The sequence below is a fragment of the Coregonus lavaretus genome (genome assembly GCF_964263955.1).
Source record: "Coregonus lavaretus genome assembly, chromosome: 36".
Lineage (NCBI taxonomy): Eukaryota > Metazoa > Chordata > Actinopteri > Salmoniformes > Salmonidae > Coregonus > Coregonus lavaretus.
This window is the reverse complement of record NC_140023.1, coordinates 15,229,416-15,245,711: the sequence shown is the minus strand read 5'-3', so window position 1 is coordinate 15,245,711 and position 16,296 is coordinate 15,229,416. Positions and strand designations below refer to the sequence as shown.

At 45.3% G+C, this 16,296-nt stretch overlaps 1 protein-coding gene across 1 annotated transcript in view; it reads left to right on the top strand.

Moving 5' to 3' along the window:
* The window catches only part of LOC311110871 (latent-transforming growth factor beta-binding protein 1-like), a 154,240-nt gene that overhangs the window by 49,222 nt on the left and 88,722 nt on the right, over positions 1-16,296 (top strand). The window contains exons 6-8 of the mRNA XM_084153471.1: positions 6,183-6,386; positions 6,585-6,895; positions 10,776-10,879. Coding sequence (XP_084009597.1) covers positions 6,183-6,386; positions 6,585-6,895; positions 10,776-10,879 — 619 coding nt within the window. The remainder of the gene's footprint in view (positions 1-6,182; positions 6,387-6,584; positions 6,896-10,775; positions 10,880-16,296) is intronic.

The window sequence follows — 16,296 nt, the reverse complement described above, 5'->3', positions numbered from 1 at the left end:
ATTTCTAATGCACGGATAAACTACTAAATTACTAGTAAATTACTATTTATTATACACTGCTCAAAAAAATAAAGGGAACACTAAAATAACACATCCTAGATCTGAATGAATGAAATAATCTTATTAAATACTTTTTTCTTTACATAGTTGAATGTGCTGACAACAAAATCACACAAATTATCAATGGAAATCAAAGTTATCAACCCATGGAGGTCTGGATTTGGAGTCACCCTCAAAATTAAAGTGGAAAACCACACTACAGGCTGATCCAACTTTGATGTAATGTCCTTAAAACAAGTCAAAATGAGGCTCAGTAGTGTGTGTGGCCTCCACGTACCTGTATGACCTCCCTACAACGCCTGGGCATGCTCCTGATAAGGTGGTGGATGGTCTTTGAGGGATCTCCTCCCAGACCTGGACTAAAGCATCCGCCAACTCCTGGACAGTCTGTGGTGCAACGTGGCGTTGGTGGATGGAGCGAGACATGATGTCCCAGATGTGCTCAATTGGATTCAGGTCTGGGGAACGGGCGGGCCAGTCCATAGCATCAATGCCTTCCTCTTGCAGGAACTGCTGACACACTCCAGCCACATGAGGTCTAGCATTGTCTTGCATTAGGAGGAACTCAGGGCCAACCGCACCAGCATATGGTCTCACAAGGGGTCTGAGGATCTCATCTCGGTACCTAATGGCAGTCAGGCTACCTCTGGCGAGCACATGGAGGGCTGTGCGGCCCCCCAAAGAAATGCCACCCCACACCATGACTGACCCACCGCCAAACCGTTCATGCTGGAGGATGTTGCAGGCAGCAGAACGTTCTCCACGGCGTCTCCAGACTCTGTCACGTGCTCAGTGTGAACCTGCTTTCATCTGTGAAGATCACAGGGCGCCAGTGGCGAATTTGCCAATCTTGGTGTTCTCTGGCAAATGCCAAACGTCCTGCACGGTGTTGGGCTTTAAGCACAACCCCCACCTGTGGATGTCGGGCCCTCATACCACCCTCATGGAGTCTGTTTCTGACCGTTTGAGCAGACACATGCACATTTGTGGCCTGCTGGAGGTCATTTTGCAGGGCTCTGGCAGTGCTCCTCCTGCTCCTCCTTGCACAAAGGCGGAGGTAGCAGTCCTGCTGCTGGGTTGTTGCCCTCCTACGGCCTCCTCCACGTCTCCTGATGTACTGGCCTGTCTCCTGGTAGCGCCTCCATGCTCTGGACACTACGCTGACAGACACAGCAAACCTTCTTGCCACAGCTCGCATTGATGTGCCATCCTGGATGAGCTGCACTACCTGAGCCACTTGTGTGGGTTGTAGACTCCGTCTCATGCTACCACTAGAGTGAAAGCACCGCCAGCATTCAAAAGTGACCAAAACATCAGCCAGGAAGCATAGGAACTGAGAAGTGGTCTGTGGTCACCACCTGCAAAACCAGTCCTTTATTGGGGGTGTCTTGCTAATTGCCTATAATTTCCACCTGTTGTCTATTCCATTTGCACAACAGCATGTGAAATGTATTGTCAATCAGTGTTGCTTCCTAAGTGGACAGTTTGATTTCACAGAAGTGTGATTGACTTGGAGTTACATTGTGTTGTTTAAGTGTTCCCTTTATTTTTTTGAGCAGTGTATTTCATTGAGCTTTCATTGAGCTTTATTTTGTATTGCTCTTTGTATTCACTTACTTCGTTTTTCTGTTGATGCATTGTCGAGAGGGGAACCTGCAAGTAAGCATTTCATTGCACTGTGTACTCCATGTACACAATAAAGTGGTAAGTTTATTATTGCCTCCAGAACATCCAGAATTCTTTGGGGCATGGAAACGTTGCTCAGTTGGTATCAAGGGACCTAACGTGTGCCAGGAAAACATTCCCCACACCACCGCCACCAGCCTGTACCGTTGACACCAACAGGAACCGGGATTCGTAAGACCAGGCAATATTTTTCCACTCCTCAATTGTCCAATGTTGGTGATCATGTGCCAACTGGAGCCGCTTCTTCTTGTTTTTCGCTGATAGGAGTTTAACCCAGTATAGTAATCTGCTGCAATAGCCCATCCGTGACAAGGATGGACGAGTTGTGCGTTCCGAAATGCCGATCTGCACTTCATGAGAGCCCATGAACTCATGTTCCGCAACATTTCTATAGGCTATGCAATTGCGTGAGAAAACAGAGTGATGGCCTCTATTAAAAAGAGGAGGATCCCATCAGCTTTCTATAGGCTAGGCCTACTGTATCTATTTCTCAACTTTCCTAATATTAAGCACATTGCTTCTCGTTATAACGGGAGTGTAGCCTACCTGGCTGGCATGAAAATGAACCACGGGAAAAGTGTCCTCCATTTGCTATTTAAGTCCATAAATTACATGTATTTTTTTTCCCCTGCCCCTGTTTTGAGACAGGTGCATGATAATGGTCCATTCTAAAACAAATTTCACACATATTATTTTATTTTAATTTGGGATCTATCGCATCCCACAACTGTCCCAGACTATGTTTGGAATATTTATTTCGCACACAGAATAGAATAGGTCAACTTTGTGTGCCTCGGAATTGTATAAGGACGCGCGCAGTTGTGTCCTATGTGTCTGTCTTCACTTGTAGCCTGTGAGAAAGACCTTATCACGTGACGTGCATTGGCAATAAGAATTGAGCTATCTGAGAGAGCCGTGTGAGTGAGAGGTGCTTCACCGCACGCAGCCGGGAGAAGGGAATTATAATTATTATATATCAGCCCAAAGGCACAACGGCCACTGGCCGCAAAAGGCGTGGATTTTTTTACGGGGCATTACGGCCACACAAGGGGATGCCACTGGGAAATTCGAGGCATTATCAAGTGCTTGTCAAATTGTGAATGAGAGACTGATGAAATGTGTGCAGCCTGTGCAAATAACAAAGCAAAGCTCATGCCTTTCATGCATCATGCAGCCTTAGAATGTATAAAAAATTTATATGTTGGGCAATATGTTTTGATCACAACTAAAGTTGCATAAATAACTCTAAATTAAGCATATAGGAAGACCTGTTTCTTTGTTAATCGCTCAACACAGATTAGCCGCATGTGCGCACTCCCTCAGAAATCTTTAGGAGAAAACATCCATTCTATTTTATTCAGCTATGTTCAATTGTATTCTTCATACTATAAAATAAACCACGGACTTCTAAGCAAATCTTGTCTGCTAAATGAACTAGTGTAGCCCACAGCCATATGGCATAGCCAGATCAGAGCCTAACATAAGGACAAGGACTATGCTATTCTGTTATAGACAGTTCTGAAATAGACAGTATTTTCTTTCATATCATGTTTCTTTAGACCTGTATAAAATACATAATGGTTTTATTGTGATGGTGTAGGCTATGGATTTATTAGACTTTTTAAAATGTAGGTGTTCCAAAGGTCTGTATTAGTGGCTTGTAGGCTATGCGTGGAAGCCAGGAGATGCTAAATATGTTTATGTTAATTAACGGTCAATTACCTTGAGACCAGCAGTTATTTGCTTGACGATCACCAGCTGACAAAATGTTATGACTGCCACTGCCCTAATCATACCACGCTCAAAGTCACTTAGGTCACTCGTTTTGCCCATTCTAATGTTCAATCGAACAGTAACTGAATGCCTCGATGCCTGTCTGTCTGCTTTATAGTATATAGCAAACCACGGCCACGTGACTCACTGTCTGTAGGAGCGAACCATTTTCATGAACGGGGTGGTGTACCTAATAAACTGTGTATATCATGTGTATATGACAAATAAACTAACTTGAACAAGATAAACCTCATCCATAGAGCCCGGAGTTGTTCCTGGTCAGGTCACGTGGTCAGGAAAAATGTATGGCCATACATACTCATCCAATATGGTTTGATGTGGGTTCCACCAAACCAATGATTATCATGTATAGCTTCTCTCTGTTTAAATAACCAGTCTTGCTACGTGTGGCAAACGGTTTGTCAACCAGTTTGATTGGCCAAATACACCCTCTCAAAGCACATTTTACATGGATCCTGTCTCTTCTAGACATCCCAAATGTAAACAATAACCCGTAGTCCCTGAGATGTCTTTGTATATCAAACAGGAAATCACCTGATGCTCCTAATGCCACAGGCTGCATGGTAAGGACATGGGTCAGGCCTGGCAGGGGGTTGGCTGGGGCTGGGCAGAGTCAGAGAGGACTTCAAACAGCATTGTGTAGCAGGAGCCTGCATGGGCCAGAGAGAATCAGAGGCAGCAAGGATGTGAGGTTTGGGAGCGGTGTTGTTGTCACCATAATGAGAGGGTTGGGGAGAGGCATATCCTACCAAACTGTGCTTGTCCTTTTCTAGGGAAAACACACTCAATTAAACAAAAGACATGAATGCTATTTGTTTACAGTACAGTAGTGACTGGGATGCACTGAACACAAGGCCTATAGGCCACAGGACAAAGAATCAGCCTCTTTCTTTGTAGCTACAGTAGGAATGTTGTTATTATAGATGGAACATGTTTAACTTTCTCTACAATGAATTTGAAACACCCTTTCAACTTGAAACACTAGGCTAAGATTGCCTCCTAAGGCCTGAAAAGCATGTGATTAAATTACCTGTATGTGTGGAACATTATAACACATTACACCTTCCAGGAATTTCAGCTGTGCTTGACATGCTTTCCTACAACTTGTAATGGAGTGCCAGAAGAGAGTGATTACTAGTTCCCTCTCGCTCAATTGAGCAATTGACTCATGGTTTGCTGAGGAGATTCCTGCACTGGTAGAAAGGACGACAGACCCAGGCAGCCAAGATATTCCTCATAGGCAGCAGGTATTCCCATTGGGGGGAACTGAGGCAGACAGGGTGGTTGAGTGTCAGTAGTATCTCCACCCCACCCCCAACCAACTGCGTATATGTCTGGGTGACTCTGGGGAGAAACAAAACTGAGGACTAGGCAGCAGAGTCCAATACAAACACGCACGCGCTCCACACTCTGTCCCCTCCCAGTCTCTGTCTGCTAGCCGGCTCCTGGCTGGGCTGACAGCTTGATTCATGCCGCCGACCCACACGCCATTGACACATATTTCAAATACACTGGGGGGATTCGGTTCCTTCAGCTCTTTTCCAGAAGACGCCTCGGCAAACTAACCCTCCACAGAATGTCCTTCAGCTTCGCAATTATTGAAAATTACTGCCTGAATGGAGCAGTTAATGTTCTAATTTAAATTCTATATTTTTCATTCGTTTTTTTCTGGCTTGTGGTGCATGGTTAGTGGAGGTGAGTGGTGTGGTGGCGTGTGCGGTGCTTGTGGAGACTAGCTGGAGCTATGAAGGAAATTCCTTTGTGGATGAATAAGCATTGGGTGACTGACAACTCTGAGAGAGAGAGAAAAGTGAGAATGGCACACTTACTCAATTTCTAGTATGAACAGCAAGGTATTTACAGTAAAGACCTTGAATTCCCAGTGTAATACTTTCCTGGGCATACCTCTGTCATGTGGTTTGGGTCTTAGCCTCAAGTAGCCTTATCTGGGCATGAGGTCTCCCTCAGAACCGGGCTGAGGAATTGATGACTGTCAGAGTCAGGATGGAAAACAAACCCTGGGGCTGAATAGCTGAATACATTACAGGCTCCTCAATTATACCAGATTTGCTGAGGAATTATGCAGTCTCCAAGCGTAATGGATCATTTGGCATCCATCTCCTTGTGCCTTTGTGATGAATATTGATGGTGGGGGAGTCGGGCAGTGTTTGGACACTGAGCTGAATGCGTAAAGTCGTGGAACTCTGGAAGACAACGACAAAGATGTAAACGATGGCTGAACAACACAGGCTTTGTTCTCCTGGGTATGGATGGATCCATCATGCCTCTTAATGTTGCAGCTCGAGATTCCTGCTTCATATCTTGTTGTGCTAAAGCACAAACTTCCTCGATGAGGTCCTTGGCATATGGAGGCTTGAGTGGGAGAGAGCGAGAAAGCGCAATCAGAGAAAAAATTATATTGGAAGGTAACTCATCATGAAATGTCAAACACAGTTCGTAAACAGTGGTTGTTTTGTCTACTTGCTGTTTATTTAAAGGTTGATCAGTCTCCAAGTTAAACATTTTCCAAAAATAAACTGCTGTAAAGAGTTTGTGTGTGGCTGTGTGTGCGGAATGTCATTGGGTTCGCTGTCATCTGTGGGCACAGCTGGCTAAACTTCACGTTCTTTGTGTTTTTTTAGTGGTATGCCATCTGCCCTGCATGAATGGAGGAAAGTGCAGTGCCAGGGACAAGTGTCAGTGCCCGGCTACCTATACGGGGAAGTTCTGCCAGATGCCTGTTCAAAATGGGAATGGGCAGCAGCGCCAGAATGGGAAGCAGCAGACGTCCCAGATTCACTCCACTCACACTCTGCCCCTCACGTTCAGCAATGGACAGAACCCTGGTAAGATGGAGGGACTGAGTTCAAATACATGTACATGTATTTTTTGAAAATTGGGTTCATTTTTTATCCGAAGGCATATAGGTAGAAATACGAAGGAGTATCCAATAAGTGTACATCTAAAGTGCGGTCGTAGAACATTAACTTGCTATTTTCAATAACTTTGACCCCATGTATCCTCTTTTACCTTGTCTCCCCCAGTGAAATATGCCCCCAGCATCGTGAACATCCACGTGAAGCATCCTCCAGAGGCCTCGGTGCAGATCCATCAGGTCTCCCAGCTGGATGCCAATGGGCAGAAGGTGAAAGGCAATGGGCAGAATGGCCAATCGCAGACCCAGACCCAGACCCAGACCCAGTCTCACTACACCTACCACCACTCAGACAGCAGACAGACGATCCAGGGACACAATATAATCTACCCCAACCAGCAGAGCTACGTCCCCCAGTACCAGCCCGTCTCCTCCAAGAGCCAGTTGGGACGCTGCTTCCAGGAGACCACCGGCACACAGGTCAGAGAGGGACAGGGGGGAGGGCAGGGATGGAGAAAGAGGAGGGATAGAGGAGAAGAGGAAGAGAGGAAATCTGGAAGTGTTGAGAGTGCAGAGTGAGAATATTGGAAGACAGATCAGAGAAGGACAGAGGGAAAGGTGGGGGTTGGAGAAAGAGAGTGGAAATAAGAGGGAGAGAGAGAGAAAGAGCTATTGGTAGGCTTTGTGGATAAATAAGGTAATGAGTTCTGCTTCAATGCCAGCCATTGATCACTCTTTGCATTTGAAAAAACACAATCAAAGGAGCTGTTTGTCCATCAAACTAATCTATGCTAATCGAAATTGATGTGTGTTTAGAGGACAAAAACAACCGTGACTCAAGTTAAATCAATCCAGGTGTGTAGAGCCTCTCATTTTTCAGTCTGCTGGCCTTTATACTCCGAGAATAAAGATGCTATCAACACCAAACAACTTTTCCCATTTAGAAATAGCTCCATAACTCATGTCAGTGCTTTAATACATCCAAAGTTATTAGCAGTATTGGCACCTCGCCCGTCTTATCCACTTCAATTTGGTTTACATTTTGCAGTCAGATTGACATTATGGTGATAAGGCTCCATCAGCAGGCGAGGCGCTGAGGACTGTTCCCTTATCAGTGTGTGTCGATCTGAGGGAAGCTGGACGACAGGATGTGTTTTATAATAGAACTGTTCTGTCTGAGAGTTGGAGTTGGAGTGACAGATGGGCGTATGTGGCAGAGGCTTCTAACGACCACGGATTACAAAAAGAAAGCCAGTCATGTTGCGGACACCAATGCTGCCCTACCCGACGAGCTAAACACCTTTTTCTCACACTTCGAGCCAAAAGACTCTGAGCTGCCGAGGAGAGCCCCTGAGGACAACGAGGGCTACGTGCTTATGGTCTCCACGGAAGACGTACAGTTGAAGTCGGAAGTTTACATACACTTAGGTTGGAGTCATTAAAACTAATTTTTCAACCACTCCACACATTTCTTGTTAACAAACTATCATTTTGGCAAGTCGGTTTGTAATTTTTCCAACAATTGTTTACAGACAGATTATTTCACTTATAATTCACTGTATCACAATTCCAGTGGGTCAGAAGTTTACATACACTAAGTTGACTGTGCCTTTAAACAGCTTGGAAAATTCCAGAAAATGATGTCATGGCATTTGAGTCAATTGGAGGTGTACCTGTGGATGTATTTCAAGGCCTACCTTCAAACTCAGTGCCTCTTTGCTTGACATCATGGGAAAATCAAAAGAAATCAGGCAAGACCTCAGAAAACAAATTGCAGACCTCCACAAGTCTGGTTCATCCTTGGGAGCAATTTCCAAACGCCTGAAGGTACCACGTTCATCTATACAAAACAATAGTACGCAAGTATAAACACCATGGGACCACGCAGCCGTCATACCGCTCAGGAAGGAGACGCGTTCTGTCTCCTAGAGATGAACGTACTTTGGTGCGAAAAGTGCAAATCAATCCCAGAACAACAGCAAAGGACCTTGTTAAGATGCTGGAGGAAACAGGTACAAAAGTATCTATATCCGAGTCCTATATCGACATAACCTGAAAGGCCACTCAGCAAGGAAGAAGCCACGGCGCCAAAACCACCTTAAAAAAGCCAGACTACGGTTTGCAACAGCACATGGGGACAAAGATCATACTTTTTGGAGAAATGTCCTCTGGTCTGATGAAACAAAAATATAACTGTTTGGCCATAATGACCATCGTTATGTTTGGAGGAAAAAGGGGGATCTTGCAAGCTGAAGAACTCCATCCCAACCGTGAAGCACATGGGTGGCAGCATCATGCTGTGAGGGTGCTTTGCTGCAGGAGGGACTGGTGCACTTCACAAAATAGATGGCATCATGAGGAAGGAAAATTATGTGAATATATTGAAGCAACATCTCAAGACATCAGTCAGGAAGTTAAAGATTGGTCACAAATGGGTCTTCCAAATGGACAATGACCCCAAGCATACTGCCAAAGTTGTGGCAAAATGGCTTAAGGACAACAAAGTCAAGGTATTGGAGTGGCCATCACAAAGCCCTGTCCTCAATCCTACAGAAAATGTGTGGGCAGAACTGAAAAAGCATGTGCGAGCAAGGAGGCCTACAAACCTGACTCAGTTACACCAGCTCCGTCAGGAGGAATGTGCCAAAATTTACCCAACTTATTGTGGGAAGCTTGTGGAAGGCTACCCGAAACGTTTGACCCAAGTTAAACAATTTTAAGGCAATGCTTCCGAATACTAATTGAGTGTATGTAAACTTCTGACCCACTGGGAATGTGATGAAAGAAATAAAAGCTGAAATAAATCATTCTCTCTACTATTATTCTGACATTTAACATTCTTAAAATAAAGTGGTGATACTAACTGACCTAAAACAGGGAATCTGTACTAGGATTAAATGTCAGGAATTGTGAAAAACTGAGTTTAAATGTATTTGGCTAAGGTGTATGTAAACTTCCGACTTCAACTTCAAGTCATTCAAACGTGTTAACCCTCGCAAGGCTGCCGGCCCAGACGGCATCCCTAGCCGCGCCCTCCGAGCATGTGCAGAGCAACTAGCTGTAGTGTTTTTGGACATTTTCAATCTCTCTCAAACTCAGGCCGTTATCCCCACCTGCTTCAAGATGTCCACTATCATCACCATGCCCAAGAAAGGGAAAGTAACTGAACTGAATGACTACTGACCCGTAGCACTCACTACGGGTCATTATGAAGTGCTTCGAGAGGCTTGTCAAAGACTACATCACCTCCTCCCTCCCCGACACACCCGACCCTCTCCAATTCACTTACCGCCCAACAGATCCACGGACGACTCAATCGCCATTGCACTGCACACTGCACTCACCCATCTGGACAAGAGGAATGCATATGTGAGGATGCTGTTCGACTACAGCTCACAGCCCTGGGACTGAACCACACCGTCAGAGTGCCTAACTCCTCCCTATGCAACTGGGTACTGGACTTCCTGACAGGCCGCTGACGACGCGACAGTAGTAGGCCTGATTACCAACAACGACGAGACGGCCTACAGGGAGGAGGTAGGCACTCTGACGGTGTGGTGCCAGGTAAACAACCTCTCCCTTAACGTCAGCAAAACAAAGGAGCTGATTGTGGACTCATCAATGGGGCCGCTGTGGAGACGGTCAAAAGCGTAAACTTAACTTCCTGTACGTACACATCTCCGAGGAGCTGAAATGGTCAAACCACACGGACCCCGTGGTGAAGAAGGCACGACAGCGACTCTTTAACCTCAGGAGGCTGAAGAAATTAGTCCTGTCCCCGAGGGCATTCACAGTGTTCTACAGGAGCACCATCGAGAGCATACTGTCGGGCTGGATCACAGCCTGGTACGGCAACTCCACCGCCGCTGACCGCAAGGCACTACAGAGGGTGGTACGCTCAGCCGAACGCAACATTGGGTGCACACTGCCTGCCCTCCAGGACACTTACAACACCAGGTGTTGCAGGAAGGCAAAGAAGATCATCAGGGACCTCAGCCACCCGAGCAATGGCCTGTTCTCCCCACTTCTATCACTCAGATGTGGGCAGTACAGGAGCATCAAGGCTAAAACTATCAGACTGGCCAATAGCTTCTACCCTCAGACCATCAGGCTGTTGACTAGCCACCACCAGTCAGCTACCTGCTCGCCCCCCCCCCCCCCCCCCCCCCCCCATCCGCGACCCTCTGCATGTGACTAAATACAAATCTATTTTTATTTTTTAAATAAGAAAGGACACTTCCCTTCTGAAAATACTGAACTCACTCTCTGAATCTCTCCTACTGCTGTTCCTTTCTCTCTGTGTTTCTCTCTACTCTCTTCCTCATTCTCATTCTCCTACACACTCTCTTCTAAATTCCAGTGTGGCAAGGCCCTCCCTGGTCTCAGCAAGCAGGAAGAATGCTGTCAGAGCATCGGAACATCCTGGGGGTTCCACAAATGCCAGAAGTGCCCAAAACCATGTAAGTACCAGCGTAATACAAGTAACACTCTTTGACTGGTGTAGATTATAGTGGTTGAACTTTGTCATATGAGAAATGGGGAGTGAGAGAGACTGTCATGGGATAGACAGGGAGCGAGACAGAGATAGATGAACTGTACACCCAAATAAGGACATCTCAGCCCATTTGAAATTTGTCTCAGCTATGTGAATACTGTGTGGCTATTTGCTGCCGAGACACAGTAGTTGAAGATAAATCAGGTAATACACTTTACTGGCACTGTAGAAGCAGTTTACTGGCATGTGCAGTTACTCAATTCTTAACTGCATCCAAGAAAGGGAGTTTTTGTGTCGAGACAATCAACATATTGGAACCCAGCTTCTGCCAAAAAAGGGCAAAAATTGTTTTTCACAGCTTGAGAATGACAAAGGAGGGGGATGAAGGAAGGGATGGGTGGGGGGGGAGTTGGAGAAACAGATGAATTTTGTGAAGACATGCGAGTGTGAATGTGCTGAACAGACCCAGACCCACAGTAATGTTCCAATAACCGGACCCCTGGGTCTAGTCCACTGACTCACCTCATGGTAATCCTCTAATAACTTTATTTTAAGAGTGGTGAAAACTGTTCACTCTCTTACCCCCAGACAAGCATTACAACATTGCCGTGCTTCATCCATATTTGGAAATAACGTCATTTGTACAGACCCAGACTGAAACCTAGACACATTATCTTGATCTTTCCCTTTTTTGTGTTTATAGTTCGGGAACATTAGAACTATGCTAGAATGCTAACAAAAATGCTAGGACAGAAATGTGGAGGTCTGGTTTCAAAAACATGACACAGGCTTTCTCTCAACACCATAGGCACGTTACATAATGTAGCCAAGCTACTGCAAGTAACAGAATGTCCAGCCCAGTAATTTCAGAGCAGCTGCTCTTTAGGCACTGCTAGCCTATCTTCAGTACGAATCCTACATTTGTATTTCAGGAACACTGTATTAAGTTGGGAACATTATATGACCCTTGTGTTTATCCAGATAAAAAAAGGTGGGCGGCTTTTGGCCCTGTGGATTTATTTTGAGAAGAGATCTGTTAAAGAAACAAGCCTGGATGTCTCCATGCCAGTAGTCTGTGTTCCCACGTGGCTGTCCTGTCTTTCTCTTCCTGGGCTATTTTAGCTGGTTGTTACCCAGTGGAGACGGCTAGGGAAGGTTTAGGCCCTTGTGAGCATTAGAACATTCCAACAACCTCCCCAGAATGCTGCTTAAAGAACTCTCTAGAATTACCTTTATTGCCTTCATGCCAAAGCAATGGGATCTATGAGAGAGAGGGGATGGTGGGAGGAGACGGGGGTGGGATGTGGTTGGAAATATGTGTTTTCATCATTTAACTGGAGGGAGATATGAATCTTCAAGTGAATAGCTTGTACTCCAGGGATCACCTGTATTTGGGGAGTTTCTCCCATTCTTCTATGCAGATCCTCTCAAGCTCTGTCAGGTTGGATGGGGAGTGTTGCTGCACAGCTATTTTCAGGTCTCTCCAGAGATTTTCGATCGGGTTCAAGTCCGGGCTCTGGCTGGGCCACTCAAGGACATTTAGAGACTTGTCCCGAAGCCACTCCTGCGTTGTCTTGGCTGTATGCTTAGGGTCGTTGTCCTGTAGGAAGGTGAACCTTCGCCCCAGTCTGAGGTCCTGAGCACTCTAGAGCAGGTTTTCGTCAAGGATCTCTCTGTACTTTGCTCTGTTCATCTTTGCCTCGATACTGACTAGTCTCCCAGTCCCTGCCGCTGAAAAACATCCCCACAGCATGATGATGCCACCACCATGCTTCACCGTAGGGATGGTGCCAGGTTTCCTCCAGATGTGACGCTTGGCATTCAGGCCAAAGAGTTCTTCAATCTTGGTTTCATCAGACCAGAGAATCTTGTTTCACATGGTCTGAGAGTCTTTAGGTGCCTTTTGGCTAACTCCAAGCGGGCGGTTATGCGCCTTTTACTGAGGAGTGGCTTCCGTCTGGCCACTCTACCATAAAGGCCTGATTTGTGGAGTGCTGCAGAGAGGGTTGTCATTCTGAAAGGTTCTCCCATCTCCACAGAGGAAATCTAGAGCTCTGTCAGAGTGACCATCGGGTTCTTGGTCACCTCCCTGACCAAGGCCCTTCTCCCCCGGTTGCTCAGTTTGGCCTGGCGGCCAGCTCTAGGAAAAGTCTTGGTGGTTCCAAACTTCTTCCATTTAAGAATGATGGAGGCCACTGTGTTCTTGGGGACCTTCAATGCTGCAGACATTTTTTGGTACCCTTCCCCAGATCTGTGCCTCGACACAATCCTGTCTCGGAGCTCTACAGACAATTCCTTCGACATCATGGCAAGGTTTTTGCTGTGACATGCACTGTCAACTGTGGGACCTTATATAGACAGGTGTGTGCCTTTTCAAATCATGTCCAATCATTTGAATTTACCTCAGGTGGACTCCAATCAAGTTGTAGAAACATCTCAAGGATGATCAATGGAAACAGAATGCACCTGACCTCAATTTCGAGTCAGATAGGCAAGGGTCTGAATACTTATGTAAATAAGGTATTTCTGTTTTGTATTTTTAATACATTTGGCAAAATTCCTAAAAATCTGTTTTCTTTTTGTCATAATGGAGTATTGTGTGTAGATTGCTGAGATTTTTTTTATATTTAATACATTTTAGAATAAGGCTATAACGTAACAAAATGTGGAAAAAGTCAAGGGGTCTGAATACTTTCCGAAGGCACTGGATAACTAACTGTCTATTATGCGTTGGGAATACTTTGGAAAATATTTCCAAAATTAAAATACCCCCCCTCTCCTTGTACTCAGAAAACTTGAGAGGCCAAATCAAATCCCCTGCAGGCCGGCAGTTGGGGAACCCTATTGTACTCAATAAGAGTTCATAATAACCTAATTTGTAGCCCAGAAAAAGACTATTAGATTAGTCTGCCTCAATCAGACAGGCATCAAAGTACTCCGCACCCTCACAGCACTTTGGAGATTAAATCATTATGCTTTGATCATTATCAAATAATCTTATGACAGCTTATGTAGTTAATCAGTTGTGTTATCCCTCTTTTTCATCAACTCATTTTCTGTCAGGGAGCCTTTTCCCTGTTGGGCCTGAGAATCGAGGTTAACTTGGTTAGTTTGTACTCCTGTCTTACCTAACAGGTAGACTATTTGAAGTTCAGAAATCACCACACATCCAGTCACATTTTCTTTTCCCAATGCTTCCCTGGTTTCCACATGGAACAAAACCTATAGTTCTTCACCAGTTTGTTCCCAAAGGCTGAGTCTCCTGTTATTGGAAGGTACAACGGCACAGTGTAATGTCTGGCTGTGTTGGGAGTCAGGAATGGCAGGGGAGTGAGGTTAGCATTTATGTGCGGGCGCCGTGTGAACTGCCCCATTGTGCCCCGGAGACAGTTGTAGCTGGTAAATAAGTTGGCTTACAGGCAAACAAACATAGCCTTGTTCCCTTTTAAGCAAGCTAGCAATCTGCTTTCAGGTATTTGGGTGCCACCCTGGTACGGGGCCTGAAAAGCCCTCCAACAGTACTTCCGTCTGCCACAGTAGATCTAGATCCCCCCTTCTTACCTTAAGCAGGGTGGAATCATTAGTCCAATCATTAGTCCTCTGCCAGCCCTCAGTCAGATGTTGGCTCCATTCATTGAGTTTTTACAATGAAAGCAATTAATGTCAACCTTTGGAAACGAAATACACAAAAGTATGTGGACACCCCTTCAAATTAGTGGATTTGGCTATTTCAGCCACACCCGTTGCTGACAGGTCTATAAAATTGAGCACACAGCCATGCAATCTCCATAGACAAACATTGGCAGTAGAATGGGCCATACTGAAGAGCTCAGTGACTTTCAAAGTTTTACCGTCATAGGATGCCACCTTTCCAACAAGTCAGTTTGTCAAATATCTGCCGTGCTAGAGCTGCCCCGGTCAACTGTAAGTGCTGTTATTGTGAAGTGGAAATGTCTAGGAGCAACAACGGCTCAACCGCGAAGTGGTAGGCCACACAAGCTCATAGAACAGGACCTGGGTATGGCGGATACCAGGAGAACGCTACCTGCCAGAATGTATAGTGCCAACTGTATAGTTTGGTGGAGGAGGAATAATGGTCTGGGGCTGTTTTTCATGGTTCAGGCTAGGCCCTTTTCTGTTTCAGCATGACAATGCCCCCGTGCACAAAGCGAGGTCCATACAGAAATGGTTTGTCGAGATCGTTGTGGAAGAACTTCACTGGCCTGCACAGAGCCATGACCTCAACCCCATCAAACACCTTTGGGATAAATTGGAACGCCGACTGCGAGCCAGGCCTAATCGCCCAACATCAGTGCCCAAACTCACTAATACTGTTGTGGCTGAATGGAAGCAAGTCCCTGCAGCAATGTTCCAACATCTAGTGGAAAGCCTTCCCAGAAGAGTGGAGGCTGTTATAGCAGCAAAGGGGGGACCAACTCCATATTAATGCCCATAATTTTGGAATGAGATAGTCGACGAGCAGGTTTCCACATACTTTTGGCTATGTAGTGTTGAATGGTTACATGATGTTTAGCATTTGGAAGCGGAGGTAAGCGGGTGTTTTTGCACAGTGTTTTGTCCTTGAGGTTTGTGTGGCCAGGGATAAGAAAGTTGAATGCATGAGAGGAGGTGTTTGTTCATGGGTTCATGTGAGAGATGGGGTTTTTTTACCATTATTTTCCTCTTTTATTTTGTTCTTCATAATAATGGTTGCTTGTGCTGGAATGCAACTAAAATCCAAATGGGAACAAATAATGTTTCCTATTTTATTCAATGTTTTATTTTGCCATGAATCTCATTTTCCTTCAAGGTAAGCTTGAGATCGCTATTCTAGTCCTCAAACAGCTATCAGACAATGCCAGTAAGTTGAGAGGCTTGCGTCAGGAGGACAGTACCGTGAATTAGTGATGGAGATCAAAGAAGGATTCAAGCACCCTGTCATCAATCCCCAAAAAGCGTGATGGTTTTATCCGTGGCAGGTTTCCTGACGTCACCTGAAGTTAGGATAAACTCTGCGACTGTAATAGATGGCACTTATCCTGAATGTGTTCAACTCAATTGTGTGTTGTGTGCATGCATGCGCGTGTGTGTGTTGGTGAAACACTGGTTCTTACTAGGTGTTGATGGATCATGTTCTTGATGAACAGGGCAGAGTAGAGATACTGTCAGAGTGGGCTTCCTCCTTCTTAAACAATTCTGGATCAGTCATCAAATGCTGTCTACTCCCATAAAGTCAGGGGGAATCCCCAAAGTATCAGTAGAAATGCTTTTTAAAAACCTGTAGCCAATTAAACATAGCCAATTAAATGCGTTCTTATGAGATAATGAAGCGTACATACTCTATATTGTTCTGAGTCATGTAAAAGTCTCAGAGATGGATTGATGG